The sequence below is a fragment of the Gopherus flavomarginatus genome, chromosome 14, assembly GCF_025201925.1.
Source record: "Gopherus flavomarginatus isolate rGopFla2 chromosome 14, rGopFla2.mat.asm, whole genome shotgun sequence".
Classification (NCBI taxonomy): Eukaryota; Metazoa; Chordata; order Testudines; family Testudinidae; genus Gopherus; species Gopherus flavomarginatus.
In genome coordinates, this window is record NC_066630.1 from 3,560,357 (window position 1) to 3,573,890 (window position 13,534).

General features: G+C 60.1%; 4 protein-coding genes across 10 annotated transcripts in view; 1 reads left to right on the plus strand and 3 right to left on the minus strand.

Moving 5' to 3' along the window:
- Positions 1–13,534, minus strand: part of LOC127034138 (uncharacterized) — a 17,542-nt gene continuing 4,008 nt past the window's right edge. The window contains exons 1-7 of one of the 4 annotated variants that reach the window (XM_050922671.1): positions 6,116–6,501; positions 4,989–5,142; positions 2,982–3,089; positions 2,379–2,518; positions 1,811–1,907; positions 1,522–1,646; positions 1–1,114 (exon numbers count right to left, since the gene is read on the minus strand). In XM_050922671.1, the coding sequence (XP_050778628.1) occupies positions 938–1,114; positions 1,522–1,646; positions 1,811–1,907; positions 2,379–2,518; positions 2,982–3,089; positions 4,989–5,073 (732 nt within the window). In that variant the 5' untranslated portion in view covers positions 5,074–5,142; positions 6,116–6,501 and the 3' untranslated portion in view covers positions 1–937. Of the gene's footprint in view, positions 1,115–1,521; positions 1,647–1,810; positions 1,908–2,378; positions 2,519–2,981; positions 3,090–4,988; positions 5,143–6,115; positions 6,508–13,534 lie in introns of those variants that run through there. The other 3 variants (XM_050922672.1, XM_050922673.1, XM_050922674.1) reach the window with 3 other exon arrangements.
- On the plus strand, positions 7,214–11,504 carry LOC127034132 (spermatogenesis-associated protein 2-like protein). The gene is made up of 2 exons (XM_050922662.1): positions 7,214–7,578; positions 8,613–11,504. Exons 1-2 carry the CDS (start codon positions 7,273–7,275, stop codon positions 9,753–9,755), a joined length of 1,449 nt encoding a protein of 482 aa, XP_050778619.1. The 5' UTR covers positions 7,214–7,272; the 3' UTR covers positions 9,756–11,504.
- Positions 12,081–13,534, minus strand: part of LOC127034134 (cyclin-dependent kinase 10-like) — a 14,786-nt gene continuing 13,332 nt past the window's right edge. For 2 of the 3 annotated variants that reach the window (XR_007769311.1, XR_007769312.1), the window contains exon 14: positions 12,081–12,278. The gene's annotated coding sequence lies outside the window, so the exon portion shown is untranslated. Of the gene's footprint in view, positions 12,652–13,534 lie in introns of all 3 variants that reach the window. The other variant, XM_050922664.1, reaches the window with a different exon arrangement.
- The window catches only part of LOC127034136 (cyclin-dependent kinase 10), a 4,674-nt gene continuing 3,220 nt past the window's right edge, over positions 12,081–13,534 (minus strand). For both annotated transcript variants that reach the window (XM_050922667.1, XM_050922666.1), the window contains 2 exons: positions 13,334–13,455; positions 12,081–12,651 (listed from right to left, as the gene is read on the minus strand). In XM_050922667.1, coding sequence (XP_050778624.1) covers positions 13,352–13,455 — 104 coding nt within the window. In that variant the 3' untranslated portion in view covers positions 12,081–12,651; positions 13,334–13,351. The remainder of the gene's footprint in view (positions 12,652–13,333; positions 13,456–13,534) is intronic.

The following is a 13,534-nucleotide window of genomic DNA, read 5'->3' on the forward strand; positions in this document are numbered from 1 at the left end:
TTGGTACAAATAATGTTTATTCAAACATGCAAAACCATGAGACATCTACTGGGAGCAAAGCGCCAGGCAGAGGTAGGCAGACAAGGTGCCCAGCCTTGAGGCTGGGCAGGAGGCCTGGTGCCAACAGGAGCACATGACTTTTCAGAGCTTCACTGTGATGGAGAAACCAACAACAGGGTCCGGGGCCCAAGGCTGCACGGTTCGCGAGCACCCTGAGCTCCCCTGCTCTAGGGATGGGACACTGAGCAAGGGGCCCAGCTGCTCATTTGCAACAGCTGGGATGGGCATGCGGAGGAGAGAGCAGCGTGGAAGGGGCCTGATAAAATCGCAGCCTCTGAGAGGTGGAGGGAATGGAGGGCAGGCTGTGGAGGGCAGGCCGCTCGATGGCTGGAAGGATGGACCTGCCCAGCTCGGCACGACTCACCAGGCAACTGGCTGGAGAAGGAGCTGAAATGTGGGGCTTGCCCTATGGCTGCTAGGGACCTCAGGGCAAGCAGGGTGCTTGGGGCTGGCTTCCCTCTCCTCTGGGGCCGTGGCTGCTCCTCACAGAACTGCCTGCTGCCCCAGCCTGAATTCTGGCCAGGGCTTAGGAGCAGAGGTGCCAGCCAGAGCAACTGCCCATTCCTCCCCTCCGCTGATGGGCCAGGGAGGAGAGAATGGAGCTTAGAGAGGAGAGGATCCTAGGTCCCCAGCAGGGAAAGGAGGCATCAGCTGCTCTCGCTAGGTGGTGAGTAAGAGCACAGAATGACGCGGTGCTGTCTGTGCTGGTGGCTCCAGGGCTGGCAAGGCAGCTGCCGCTCAGAGTCAAGTCCCAGCTGAGCTCACCCATCCTGGCCAGGGACCGGAGCATGGGGCAGATGTACCCAGAAGCCCTGTACAAGGGAGCGGGGGGGGACGACTAGAAGTGGACACAGCTTGAGAGGGCTTAGCAAAGGCCTCAGATCTTCCCTTCTAGGGTCAGGGTCTTCAGGTCTGCTGGCGAGCGGGCGCACAGCACGGCGTGGGAGACGCTCCCCTTCTCGACCAGGGAGGCCACTGCCTCGCCCACCTCCAGGTGACTCACGTAGCCGGGGCGCAAACGCTCCGGGGTCGCCACCCCCATGTCAATCTTCACCTGCAGGGGAAAGCGGAGCCAGTTACTTCCAGGCCGTCCACCACTCCCTAGGTAGAGTGGAGCAGAGTCCCCCACCCGCGTTAATACCCACAAACCTGCCCCAGCTGCAAGGGGCCCCGTGTTACTTGCATCCTCCTGGAGCCGGACCCCCACTGAGCCAAGCGCTGGCCAGACACACGGAGGGGCCTGGGCTGCCCAAAGGGGCTGTCGAGCAGTAGCTCTGGGCGCTTTTGCTGACCTACATGAGACGCCAGCCAGTCAGGGCTAGCACCAGGTCAGCAAGGGGGCCAGGCCTCACTGGGCTCTGCTCCATTCCCCTCCAGGCCCCAGCGAGCAGGCTCCTGGAGGGTGCAGGGAGAGCTGTGAGTGCCCCTCCACCCCACCCACCCCAGCCAGGGGGCACTGACCTCATTCAGCTTGCAGGGCACGTCTGGATACTCCTCCCGGACCACCTGGCAGAAGGCCAGTGCGCCCGCAGCCCCCAGCGTCAGGAACCCTGTGCCTGGCATGAGCAGACGCTCACCAGCCCCTCCTGAAACAGAGAGCGTCCGTTGGCCGCGATAGGGCGGGGGATGCACGCAAGGCCTCCTTGCAGCCCCAGCTCACCAGAACCCACAGCCGCATGCATGGCAGCCCCTGCTGGCCCAGTCTGCGGCGAGGGGCTCTCCTGTCGCCAGGGGCTGGGCCTCCTCTCACCAGTGATGAAGGTGTAGGAGCCGCTGGGGTTCTCCTGGACCAGAGGGAAGAATGCTTTCCAGGACGTAAAGGTGCTCAGCAGCAGCGTTTCCAGGACCTGGGGGGTGGGGGGAACCACAGGTCAGACCGACTGTTTTCTTTCCTGCAGCCGCATCCCACCCTCCTACCCCCATCACCCCTCCACTGCAGGCTGCTGATCTGTGCATCCCGAGACAAGGCCCAGGGCCAACAGGGACTGGCTGCCGCCCCGGGGACAGCTGCCCTTTGGAGACAGCACAGCACTCCAACACGGTGACCCCGCTAACCCAGCTCTGGGTAAGCCAGTCCTCAGCCCTGTCCTGGGACAGGGCCTGGGGTCGCAGCTGTTCCCTTCCCCAGGGGCCGAACCTGTTGTCTCCATGGCACTCCCAGTGGCTACTGTCCTGAGGCCTTGCACAGGCTGGCACTACCTGGCTGCGGCTTTACAAGAGCACAGTGGAGTCTAGATCCCAGCATCCCCACTGGCCCTCCCTACAGGCTCACTGCCGCCTCCTCCCCAGAGCCAGCTGCATCACCTGCCCACACCCACCCGGTGAAGCTCCTGCAGCGTCTGAGTGTGAGGGGGCCCTCCCTGCCACCAGCTGAAGCCCAGTGATGACACCACGTCCGTGACCTTCCCAACACTCTTCAGCAGGGCTTCCTTGGCGGCTTCCGCTCCCTCCTCGGACCCTGGAAGGATTTCAGCAGCGAGTGAGTGTGCCGGCACTGGGCCCAGCCCTGCGACCGCAAGGGGCAAAGAGAAGGTCCTGCTGGCAGAACCCAGCCCTGCCCTTGCTGCAGAGGGGTCCACGCAGGAGGACCCTGGCTGATTACATGGCTCTCTCTCTGGGCAAGGTGCCTTGCCTGCTGGGCCTTGCTCGGGCATACCTAGCTGAGTGGAGCTGGCTGTAGCAACATGCTCCTCTAGCACGGAGCTCCCAACATGCAGCAGAGGCCAGCTGGCTTGAACACTCCTCTCAGGCTCTTGCCCTCTCCTCCAGCGGGAAATCCCTGGAATAAGGGGTTCCCTGGAGGGACAGCCTGACGCCAAGTGTCTCCCCTGGGCACTGCTATCAGCCCCACCGCTCCTCGGCCAGTGTCCCTGGGAATCCTGCTGGCAGAGCTGCAGGCTGGTCCCGGCCACATGCCTTACCCACGGCCCCGATGAGCGTGTGCAGACGGTCACGGCTTGGCGCTGGCACAAAGCTTTTCAGTTTCTCCAGCCTGCTTCCATCGCGGGAGACAACAGCGACTCGGAAACCTGTGGGCGAGAGGGTGTCGGGGAGACGCGGCCCGAAGCGTCCTGCAGCCAGCTGGAAGGGAGCTCACGAGCACAGCCCCTTGGTCCCCAGCACACAGAGCCTCTGCCCAGCACTTCCTGGGGCCTCGCACACCAGCATTGTTCTGTTAGCAGGGAGGGGTCGCGGCTTGTCCCACTGGCCGTCCCAGGGACCAGGCCTGAGGTGGCAGCGCAGCTTGTGCTGGTGAGTGAGGGGGTCTCCGGAAGCAGGGACAGTACCTTGGGCTAAGGAGGGAGGCGCTCCAGGCCTCCACTCCCTGCTCTGCCACTGGCTCCTGGCCCCTTTGAATCTCCATCTCCCAGCTGAGGAAGGGGTGATACTGACACTCTTCCCTGTAGCAGTACATCAGGAGAGCCGTGCTCCGGGCTAGCACAGGGGTGCAGGGAGGCCCTGTGAGCCGGGGTGATGGAAGGAGCCTTTGTAAAGCCAGACCCTTCGCCTTCCCTCTTGCAAGGGAGCTGCTCTCCCTGTCTTGTGTGACCCGCCCAGCACCCAGGCCCAGGGTGAGCCACAGCCTTGCGCACACAATGCCATGTCATGGGGCCTGCGCTCAGGGCAGATCACTTGCTGGGGAGGGGGAACTGCCTCAGTGGCCTGCTTCGCCACAGCTCTGTGCAACATGTGCAAACATGGCTGTGCCAGCGCCACACTGCTCCCACCAACCCCCACCGCAGGCTTCTGGGTGCTCGGCTGGGCGTGGCGCTGTCAGGAGAAAATACCAGAGTCATCTCTCTCTCCCCTATTTATGCTTGCCTCAGCACATGGCTCTCCCTTCAAACGCAGGGCTGAAAGCAGGGCCGTTCATCAGGGCATCACGCCGACACAGAGCAACAGCTCTGCCCACGCTGGGACCCAGCCACCTTCTGCCCGTGGCTCTGGGTGGAGCCTTCTACACATAAAACTGCCCCTTGGCTGGAGGGTGCTGGTGTCCTAGAGATATTTGGAGTGGGGTGAGCATTGGGGATTGGTACCGCCGGGGGACAGCAGGGTTTACCTAAGCAGCAGGTCAGGCTGGTACCTCTGAAAGGGAGTGGTCCTGATTTCTGCCCTAATCTGGCTTCCCAGGGCACGTACCCTATGCAACAGCAGAAACAGATGGCGAGGAACAAGCCACTGGCACCAGGGGGCGGACAAGATGGTACCTCCAGCTCTGCTATCTAGGACTCTGCTGCTGGCTCAGGAACATGGATGCCAGGCTCCAGCCAGGCAGAGAGGAGGCGCAGCACACAGGTGCAGGAAGCACCAGAGCGCCGAGGGCAGGAAAGTCACCCACCATTGTGCCATCGATGGCAGAATTTGCACAGGCAGCTCCACCAGGGCACTCGCCCCTCCTGCACGGCCGTGGCTGAGCTGGGAGCAGTGCGTGTCCTAGCCGGCCCCTGCCCTTTGCTCACTAGGGTGGGGCAGAAGAGAGAGACTGGGCTGAGCAACACATTGGGGCAGCAGACACCCACAGCAGGTTTCCCCTCACTCACAGGCAAGGTCCTCTTCCCTGCTCCCCACCAGGGTGCTCTCAGCTCAGCTCCACCCCAGAGTCAGCTGGCTGCCTGGCCAGGACACAGCAGCTTTTTGGCCCTGTTGCAGCCCCAGATCTAAGTGTCTGCAATCATCCAGGAGCTGGCAGGGGCTGGTGTCAGCAGGAAGGGACCTGGCATCACCCACTAGCTGTGGGTCAGGTCCCCAGCACCTTGGGTCTAGTGTGAGTCTTCGCTCACGCCAGGGGGAGAGCCCAGCATTGCAGCCAGGGCGAAGCCCGCGCTGCCCCTGCCAGCCCATATGTGGCTGTGGTTAGAAAACAAAATCAACCACCTCCCCATCATCACCTCTGCCAAACGCCCCACTCAGCTGGCTGCCCTTACCTCTCTCCAGCAGTGACTTCACTATCCCAGATCCCACTGTGCCAGCCCCTCCAAGCACCACGACCACTCTGTCCAAGGCAGACATCCCGGCGGCCAGGTGGAGACAAGGCTAACAGCAGAGACACACCAGGGCCAGCCACCAACCAGGCTGTGGCTGCGTCCAGGCAGGGAAATAAGTAGGGAAGGTGCATAAATAGCTCCACCTCCAACTCCCACGGCCACACCCACTGTCCACTTAGCCCCGCCCCCTGCTTCTGCCCCCACTGGTCCTTTGCCTCCTGTCTCACTGTTGCTCACTGGGTCAGTTCGGACTCAGTGGGCCTGAGACAAACGCCGTCAGGCCACCCTGGATGCCAGCACAGGGCTGAGTACCTCCACCAGTCCAGCCATAAGTGTCTCAGTGATGGGGCTCCCACCCTGCCTCTGGGAGACTCTGCCATCCTGCCAGTCTCCTGGGTCCACGCCAGCCCTCTCCTGGGTCACTGTCCCCTCCTGGCAGTCATTTAGCTGAGAGCCGTGGCTAGTGAGGTCAGCTCACTCTGCCCACCTTGGTGGGGTCCTCACCAGCGCAGAGGTGCCCAGAGCAAGTGCAGCATGTGGCTGCAGGTACCCAGCGCCCTGTCCACATGCCATCTCCTGCTCTCTGCATCGCCTCACTGCCCACCCCCTCTCTCCCCTGCCTGGGCTCTGTCTCCAGCACCCCCTCTGGGAATGCCCCAGGGAGCCGCTACCTCTGATCTCAGACTCCTCCTGCATGTCTGACACCTCCTCTTCTGGGCCATGCTCTGCACAGACAGCTACCCAGCAGGCCCACTGCTCCCTCCTCGCTCACCAAGAATCAGCAATATTCAGGTCAAGGCGAGTCACTTACCACCACCCCACCCCCACTGCAGGGCAGATCTCACCCCAAAGACAACGCTTGTAGCCAGTCCTATAATAATCCATCTCAAGATTTATTATGTAGGACAAGGAAACAAGACAGGTATTTACAAGGCCAAAGCAGCTAAACACACACACAAATGAGTTCCAGTTGTAAATTTCAAAAGGTAACAGACGCTTGTATGCTCAGCAAGCTCTGTATGTTCTCTAGGGCTAACCCCGGCCAACCACTGGGCAGCTTTCCTTACGCTTGGTGATCTTTGCCTCTGACAGTCCAGGCAGCATAAAGACACAGATCCTTCTTCCTATCCCTTCTCACCCCCTGCTTGGAGCCGCAAACTCCGCTGTTGGGAGGAATTCACTTGCAGGACGGGGCATGGGCGGGACAGGGCTGTGGGAAGAAGCCCAGCCTGGCCCCCCTCTCTGGGCTCCGCAGGGGTCATAATGGGAACCAGGCCTCCATGCAGGTCCCGCCCCGGCCACTGCCTAGCCCACGGGCCGCCGGCCATACAGGCCACCTGGGCAGGCAGGGAAGGGGTTAACCCAACGGTGGGCGGGGCGATGGGAAGCCCCGCCTCTCATCACGTGACCTCCGCTGGCCAGGGGGCGGCACGAGAGGAAACCGGAAGTTGTTACCCGGAGGAAGAGCGGAGAGACCAGGGGCCGGCAGGTGAGTGGTGCGGGTGGGCCTCCGCCTCAGCCCCCCCCTTTACCCCACAGAGGGGGCGTGGCCTCCGCGCCTCACCCCCTTTACCCCACAGAGGGGGCGTGGCCTCCGCCTCAGCCCCTTTACCCCACAGAGGGGGCGTGGCCTCCGCCTCAGCCCCCCCCTTTACCCCACAGAGGGGGCGTGGCCTCCGCCTCAGCCCCCCCTTTACCCCACAGAGGGGGCGTGGCCTCCGCGCCTCAGCCCCTTTACCCCACAGAGGGGGAGGGATCTCTGTGTCTCAGCCCCTCCCCCTTACCCCCAGGATCGGGGAGGGGTCTGTGTCTCCTCCCCCTTCACCCCATAGGCTTTGAGAGGGGTCTCCATCTCTGCCCCTCCCCCCTTCGCCCCCTATACCCGGGGGAGGGGCTGGGTATGTCTGTGTATCAAAGGTGTCTTGGGGGTGACAGGACAGGCCTGGAGGGAGAGGCCAAGGGTTGGCCCCACCCCTTCCCCAGGCAGGGCACTGGCCGCTGAGAAGAGGAGCAGAACAACCCCCCCAGACCCGGGAGTGGCTGGCAATGCCTGAGTGAACCGCTAAGGGGGGAGGAAGCTGCCCTGACTCTCAATGGTGGAGTTGGAGCCGGGCGAGGCAGGGCAACCCCAGTTTAGGTTGCACAGAACTTCCTGGGGCCCTGGGTCGGTGCTGCCTTTCGTGGGCTCTTAGCCGCTCACCCCTGCCCTCTCCGCGGCTCTAGGATGGGCTCTAGCTCCCTGGTGCAGCAGAAGTACCGGAAATGTCTGGAGAGGGATTTCCGAAGGGGCCAGTCGGGGGTCTGCACTGACCTGGCCCTGAGGGAGTGGCTGCAGCAGCGCCTGCTGGCAGATCCAGAGCTGCACTACGCCCTGCGGAATGACGTCTTTGCCATGCTCACCAGCAGCCTTCAGGGATGGGACGCCCTGCCCTTGGCACTCAGGGGGCTGGCCAGGGCCTTTGAGGTCCTTGAGCTGGCAGCTGTCAATCTGCACCTCCTCCCTTGGCGCAAGGAATTCAGCACAATCAAGGTGAGCATTGGTGTGTGGTCATGGCACCTCCTGGCTGCACTGCTGTCTCTCTTGGGCATGCTGGATAGAGACAGGGAGCTGCTGAAACAGTGTGCAGGGGCCATTCCGAGCAAATCACTGAAGAGAGAGAGGGTCACTCCAGGGACTTCAGCACAGATTCCCTGGGGTGCAAATTCCCAGGGGAATAGAATATTCAGGCCAGTCCCTCGTGTAGCTGATGATTACACTCGTGCCCAGACAGACCTGGGATTTGTTAAAGAGACCCACCCCCTCAATGGGAGCAGCACGGTCTAACCCCAGGACGGGGAGTCAGGAATGATCCCTCCTACAGCAGCATAAGTGTGTGTTGGGCCTTTAGACAAAGGGATTCCACCACGATGGAAAGCCCGCCTGTGCATGTATGGCCCCGAGGGGCTGGAACACGAAGGGGCAGAGGTACTTCGTCTCTGGGCGGCGTCACTGTTTGTGTGGCCGTCACACAGTCTCGGGTTCAAGGATCTTAGCAACGTGATTGGGACAGCCACAGAAATGGGCCGGGGGCTCCGGGCTGTGTAGGACCTAGGACTAGCTAGTTCCTTGATGCAGTGGGTCGTGTCTCTAAAGGAACCCCAGTGCAGCAGGGGCAGATTCCTGAGGCACCCGCAGCAGATGTTAGACAGGAAGGTGAGGAGCGGCACCGCCCCGGTCTGACTCCACTGCCTTCCTGGGAGTTGAATTTCCTGCCCTGCCTGGCAGGCCCGGGAGCTGTGGCATCCTCTGGTGGCTGTGCTGCCTGGAGCGCCCTCCCTACTGGGCAGGCTGGAGGCTAGTGGTGGCCTGCGGTGACTGTGCTTTGGGCTGTTGGGCGGCAGCTGAGAATTCAAGGTGCTCTCAGACTGCCATGGGCTTGGTGGTGCTGATTGCGAACAGGCTGGCTAATTGCTCGTTGTGTCAGTGTTTGTGGCGCGGAGTTGGGGTGGTGAGCTCACCGGGTTAGAATGGCTTGGAGATGGCCAGCTGCGTGCTCAGCAAATAACACGGTGCTGCTGTTGCAGATGTTCTCGGGGGTGTACGTGCACTCCCTGCAGGCGGCACTGTCAGACAGTGACATCGCAAAGAGCTTCCACAGGATGGGATATGTGAAGAGAGATGACCACCACCTCGTGGTGTCCCAGCCACCCCCGGGAGCTGAGCTCGTCCAGGCTGCCTGCGGCTTCTTTGCAGCAAGGGTGGAGTGTGAGATCCTGGGGGAGATCCTGTGGCAGCTAGAGCCATGCCAAGTGTCTGCTGAAGACCTGCTGCAGGTGCGGCGGGGCACCAGGGACCTGCATGACTGTGTGGAGAAGCTGCAGAGACTTGCTAGATGGCCGAAAGGCAGAGAGCCCAGAGCCAAGGCAGCTCCTGGCTGTGCTGAAAGCATTGATCTCTATGGGGATGAGCTGCAAAGCCCAGAGGCTGCGACCCTGTACAGTGACCCCATGGAAGCCAGGCTGCAATCACCCCCATGGGCTTTGTCCTTCCAGGAGCTACACAGGTCTCCCATCTGGGGACAGAGCCCCAGCCTGTGGGGTGAGGCTGTTGGAGTACCTGGTCCTGAGGATCTTGGGGGAAACGAGGGAAGGATCTGGAAGAACCGGGGGGCTAGCGAATCTGGCCAGGAGCAGCTTTATAGAAATTGGCCCAACTCAGAGGCTGCTGCCTTCTCTTTTATCTCCTTAAGAGGGGAGCTTAGCAAGATCAGTGACTCAGTCTCTCCTGAGACCATGGGGAGCACAAACCCTTTTCTGAGCTCCCCTTCTGACACTGCAGTGCTCGAGCCACACGGGGCAGCAAGCTGCCTAATGCCGCACTCTGCTGGCAAGGTTATGCCCTCAGAGTGCAGAACTGCCAGATTCTTGCCTATGGCTACAGAGACACCATGGGAGCTGCTGCCTGCTGCCCCACAGCTAGAGAGCAGCGAAAGGGAAGTGCTGGAGTCACCCAGCTACAAGCTACATTCATGCCTGATCCGAGGTGGTCTCCCCTCCTACTGCTGTGCCACATGCTGCCTGCTCCACGCCAGCGGCTGTGATGCCATGCAGACCTGCAGGAGTAGCCACTGCATGCAGGAGCTACAGAGTGAGCAGCAGAAGCTCCTGTGGTTACGGAGGACCCAGGTGGACATGCTGCTGAACAAAGGCTCTGGGGCTCGGCCCTAGCTACAGGATGAGCTGCCTCCCTAGTGCCTGCAAATGCTGTGGGATGTGTCAACCAAACCCTACCTCGAGGGGAAGCATCAGGACTTGCCTGATGACACCTGGTTCTGTTCTAGGGGAAGCCTCTAGTGGCAGAGTTGATTTCCTCCCCTCACCCCGCTACAGCAGTGCTCTGTAGACTCGCCCCAGATCCTCCCCTGCTGTAGCTGCCTACAATAACCCTGCCCTACATTCAACACTACTACTCTTCCCTCCCAACTCCCATAAGCCAATTCCAGGGATTGGCCTCCGCTGGGTCTCTGGCCTGATCTCCTGGCCCTGCTTAGTCACAGCTCTAGCTTCCCTCTGCCCGAGGAGCAGGGGCCTCTTAGCTCACAGGCTTCTCAGGACAGCCTGAAATACTGGACCTAGGTACGGACAAGGAGAAATGAGAGACTTGCTCTTTTTCAAGCGATTCCCTTGAGTTGGTGGAAGGATGCTGCTCTGTGGCATGGCCCATGTGGACAGCACTGCCCCTGCCCCAGGAGAGAAGCACAGATGAACTGTCCACCAAAGGCCAGCCATGAGAGGCGAGAAGATGGCTTGGGGGAAGATCTTGTGCTGGTTCTACCCATTGCTGCTCAGGCTGACTGGCCTTAAGGTTCTGCATGGGACAGAAGGTGCCCAGGGGAAGAAATGTCTGGGTTTAGGCTGGGCCCTGGCTCCTCCTGGCAGTGGGTGTTTGAGCTAGAGCAGCTTTTGCCCCAGATTGATGGGTCATATGGAAATGACAAATGCTTTGAGCTGTGTGCATCTGCCCATCATTGGGTGATGTGTCTCCTGCACCCTGCCTGCCTCAGCTGCCCTGGGCAAGTTGACAGCCTTCAGGGAGTTAGCAAGCTAGGCTCTTGCCCTGCAGTATCCCCTGGTACCAAATTCTTGTCCTCATGAGCGCCATGGCACTTGAGGTTCTCCAGAATCAATGGTTGCTGGAGCTTTGGAAGGAGGGTTATACTGTTAGTCCCATGGGATGCAGTGCAGTAGGAGTTCCCTTGTCCAATGGCTGATGCTCTAGCTCCTTGGTCAGCAGAGCCTTAGGGATTCAGTTCTCATCTCCCCAGGGCTCAGCTCTGATGTCTTAGGCCCTATTCCTCTGCCTAGGTCCCTGCTTGCACCTTTCCTGGGTGCTTTTGGTGCCCAAAAGCAAAGCTTCTCCTTCCTGTATCAAGGGTTAAGTGGAGTGGGCACTGGCTCCTGGAAATGACAGCCAATCCCCTCCCCATGTGCACATGCCCACAACCCAGCTGGAAACTCAAAGGCAGCAGAATGCTGGACCCAGGAAAGCCAAAAAGGGAGCTGCCTGCTGCTGTTGCCTAGGGGGAAGGGGGCCATGTCTCCCTCTTGCTACACTGTTTAGAGCAGCACTGCCAGGGCTTCTGGCTCAAACTCAGGGAGGGGAAGCTGAGAACACTGGGGACGGCCCCCCTTTCGGTGTGAAGTGGCTGAAATCAGTGCCAGCAGCCAGGCACTAAACAGAGCCACCTGAAAACTTACCCAGGTCAAATCCAGTGGTGATGAGTGCTGTACCTTACAGGGCACCCCTGCCTTTCAGCTGGCCCACTGGCCAAGTACCCCACCCCTCTGGCTGGGTAAGGTCCCCTTCCCAGCTCAGCTCTTGCTGGTAACCCTCACCTCATCTCTGCTGGACTCAGAACAAAGAAAGAATGTTGTCTATCACCTCCACAGTTACCTAATAAAGTGTTTTTCTTTCTAGCCTGGTATTCTGGCTCCCGGGCAGGGTGTGGGAGTTCATCCTATGCCACACAAATTCCACCTGCCCATTACCAGGGGCTCTTGCTTCAGCCTTTCATGTCCTTAACTCACTGATGGCAGTGGCTCATTAACAGAGGGTGATCTTGTTAAGAAGCTCCAGGCGATGATGGGTAGAGGGGAAACTGTGGCTACCCAAGCTGCTGAGGGTGCCGTGTGTCACATCAGAATGAGTCAGAAGCCTTGAGATCTCAGCCCAAGACCAGCAGGATTGGCTTGGGCCCCTGTGGGGGTGGCACAGCTCCTGGAGGAAGTGATGGCACTGCTGCAGTACACTGGCTGAGGGGAGAGCACCTGCAGCTGGGCTGGGAACATTTGTCACTGCGGCCCCAGGGTGCTTGGAGGGGGGAGAGCTCTGAGCTAGGTCACTACATTGTGCTTCCAGGACTCTGCGCTCCCCATCCTGTGCAGCGTTAGGTGACGGGAGAGCTATGACACACTACACGCAGCAGCCGTTCCTCCCTTGTGCTGGGCCGGCTGCCTCGGGTAAACAGGAGAGCAGCTCTGCAGGACTATCCATTACAGCTGACACTCACACGACATTTTATTGAGGGCAGGATCACAATGGGGAACAAAGAACCAAGGGACTTTTCTAAGTGCAGCTTCCAGCTTGTAACAAACCCAGCAGCCATTCAGGGTCAGCCAGAACCTCTTGCCCCGGCTGCCTACCTAGCTCAAGGTGCCTTTCAGCCCATAGGAATGTGTTCACACACTGCCCTTGGAGCTTCTGCCAGGGGCTGGTGATGGACCAGCCACCATGAAGGATGCGACTGGCACTGGGTGGAGAGGGGCGCAGGATATATACGAAGTTTGCCCTGACTGCTCTCTTGCTGCAAAGATGATAGAACAATCCACAGCCCTCGAGCGTGTCTACAGCAGCTGCATTTGAGTGGAAGTTTGGGGTACCGTCCTCCTAGGCAGCACCGGACCACCCAGCAGGAGGCACCCTGAAAATATCGACAGGTCAAGAGGAGCCTGTACTGCGTCTGCCTTGGGTCCTATAGCAGCTGGTTACAAATCCTCCTTCAGCTCTCGGCGCCTTTCCAGCCTCTGTTTTGGATGTTCCCTTTATCCACATCTTTGTCCAAACCTTAAACAGAAGAATGCATGTTGTTGAGTGGGAGTGAGTAATCACACAGACTGGCTGAGGCTGTTGCCACTGTGGAGAACACCAGCTTCTGGGGAGTAGGGCAGGAACGTAGAGTCCTCCGAAGCACGGCCTGAGCGAGCCACATGCTGCCTTAGAGGAAGCAGAGCTAGGCCCTGGGCTGGGAGTGCTGCAGACCGCATGCTCACACAGGCAGGGAAGAGCACCCCCAACCCATGGCGACACGTGCAGCCTTTGGACATGAGAATCTGCACATAAAAACAAACCATACTTCCCAGGGACCAACTCCTGGGACTGAAGAGGCCAATAGGAGGGAGCGGGCACCTTCCAGGGCGAGAGCAGTACATTGACTGGGAGGTCTGTTTCCCCACTCACAGATGGGGCTGTCTCTCTCCGAAACAGGCTAGTACACCAAGGCTCCTCAGTTGGCAAGTAACTGGGAAAACTGGCTCCCAGTCTGCACTCCCAACAGGAGCTAGGCTCCAGTCTTTTGCAAGCAGTTTAACTTGAGAATCCTGGGGCAGAAAGTGAAGTGGGGCAGCCTGGTAATGCTGTGGCCTCCAGTCACCTGTGGTTCTGTCTAGTCCTCATCACAACCCCCTGCCAGGTGTGAAAGTCTCAAGCCACGAGAGGCCCAACAGGGACGAGAGAAGATCGTTCTTACCTGGCAGAACATGCAGCCTCAGGGCTTGCTGCGCTTGCCCTGGCTCTCCGCCCCGGTGCTGGCGGGAGCAGCTCGCTTGTTGCGGTGGTGGGGGAAGGTGGGCATGAGCTCCGGTTCACAGGCTGGGGAGAAGAGGAGAGGAAATGAGTCTCAGGAAGGGCTCAGAGTCCCATAGGCCCCAATGGCGCAGAGGAGTCACTT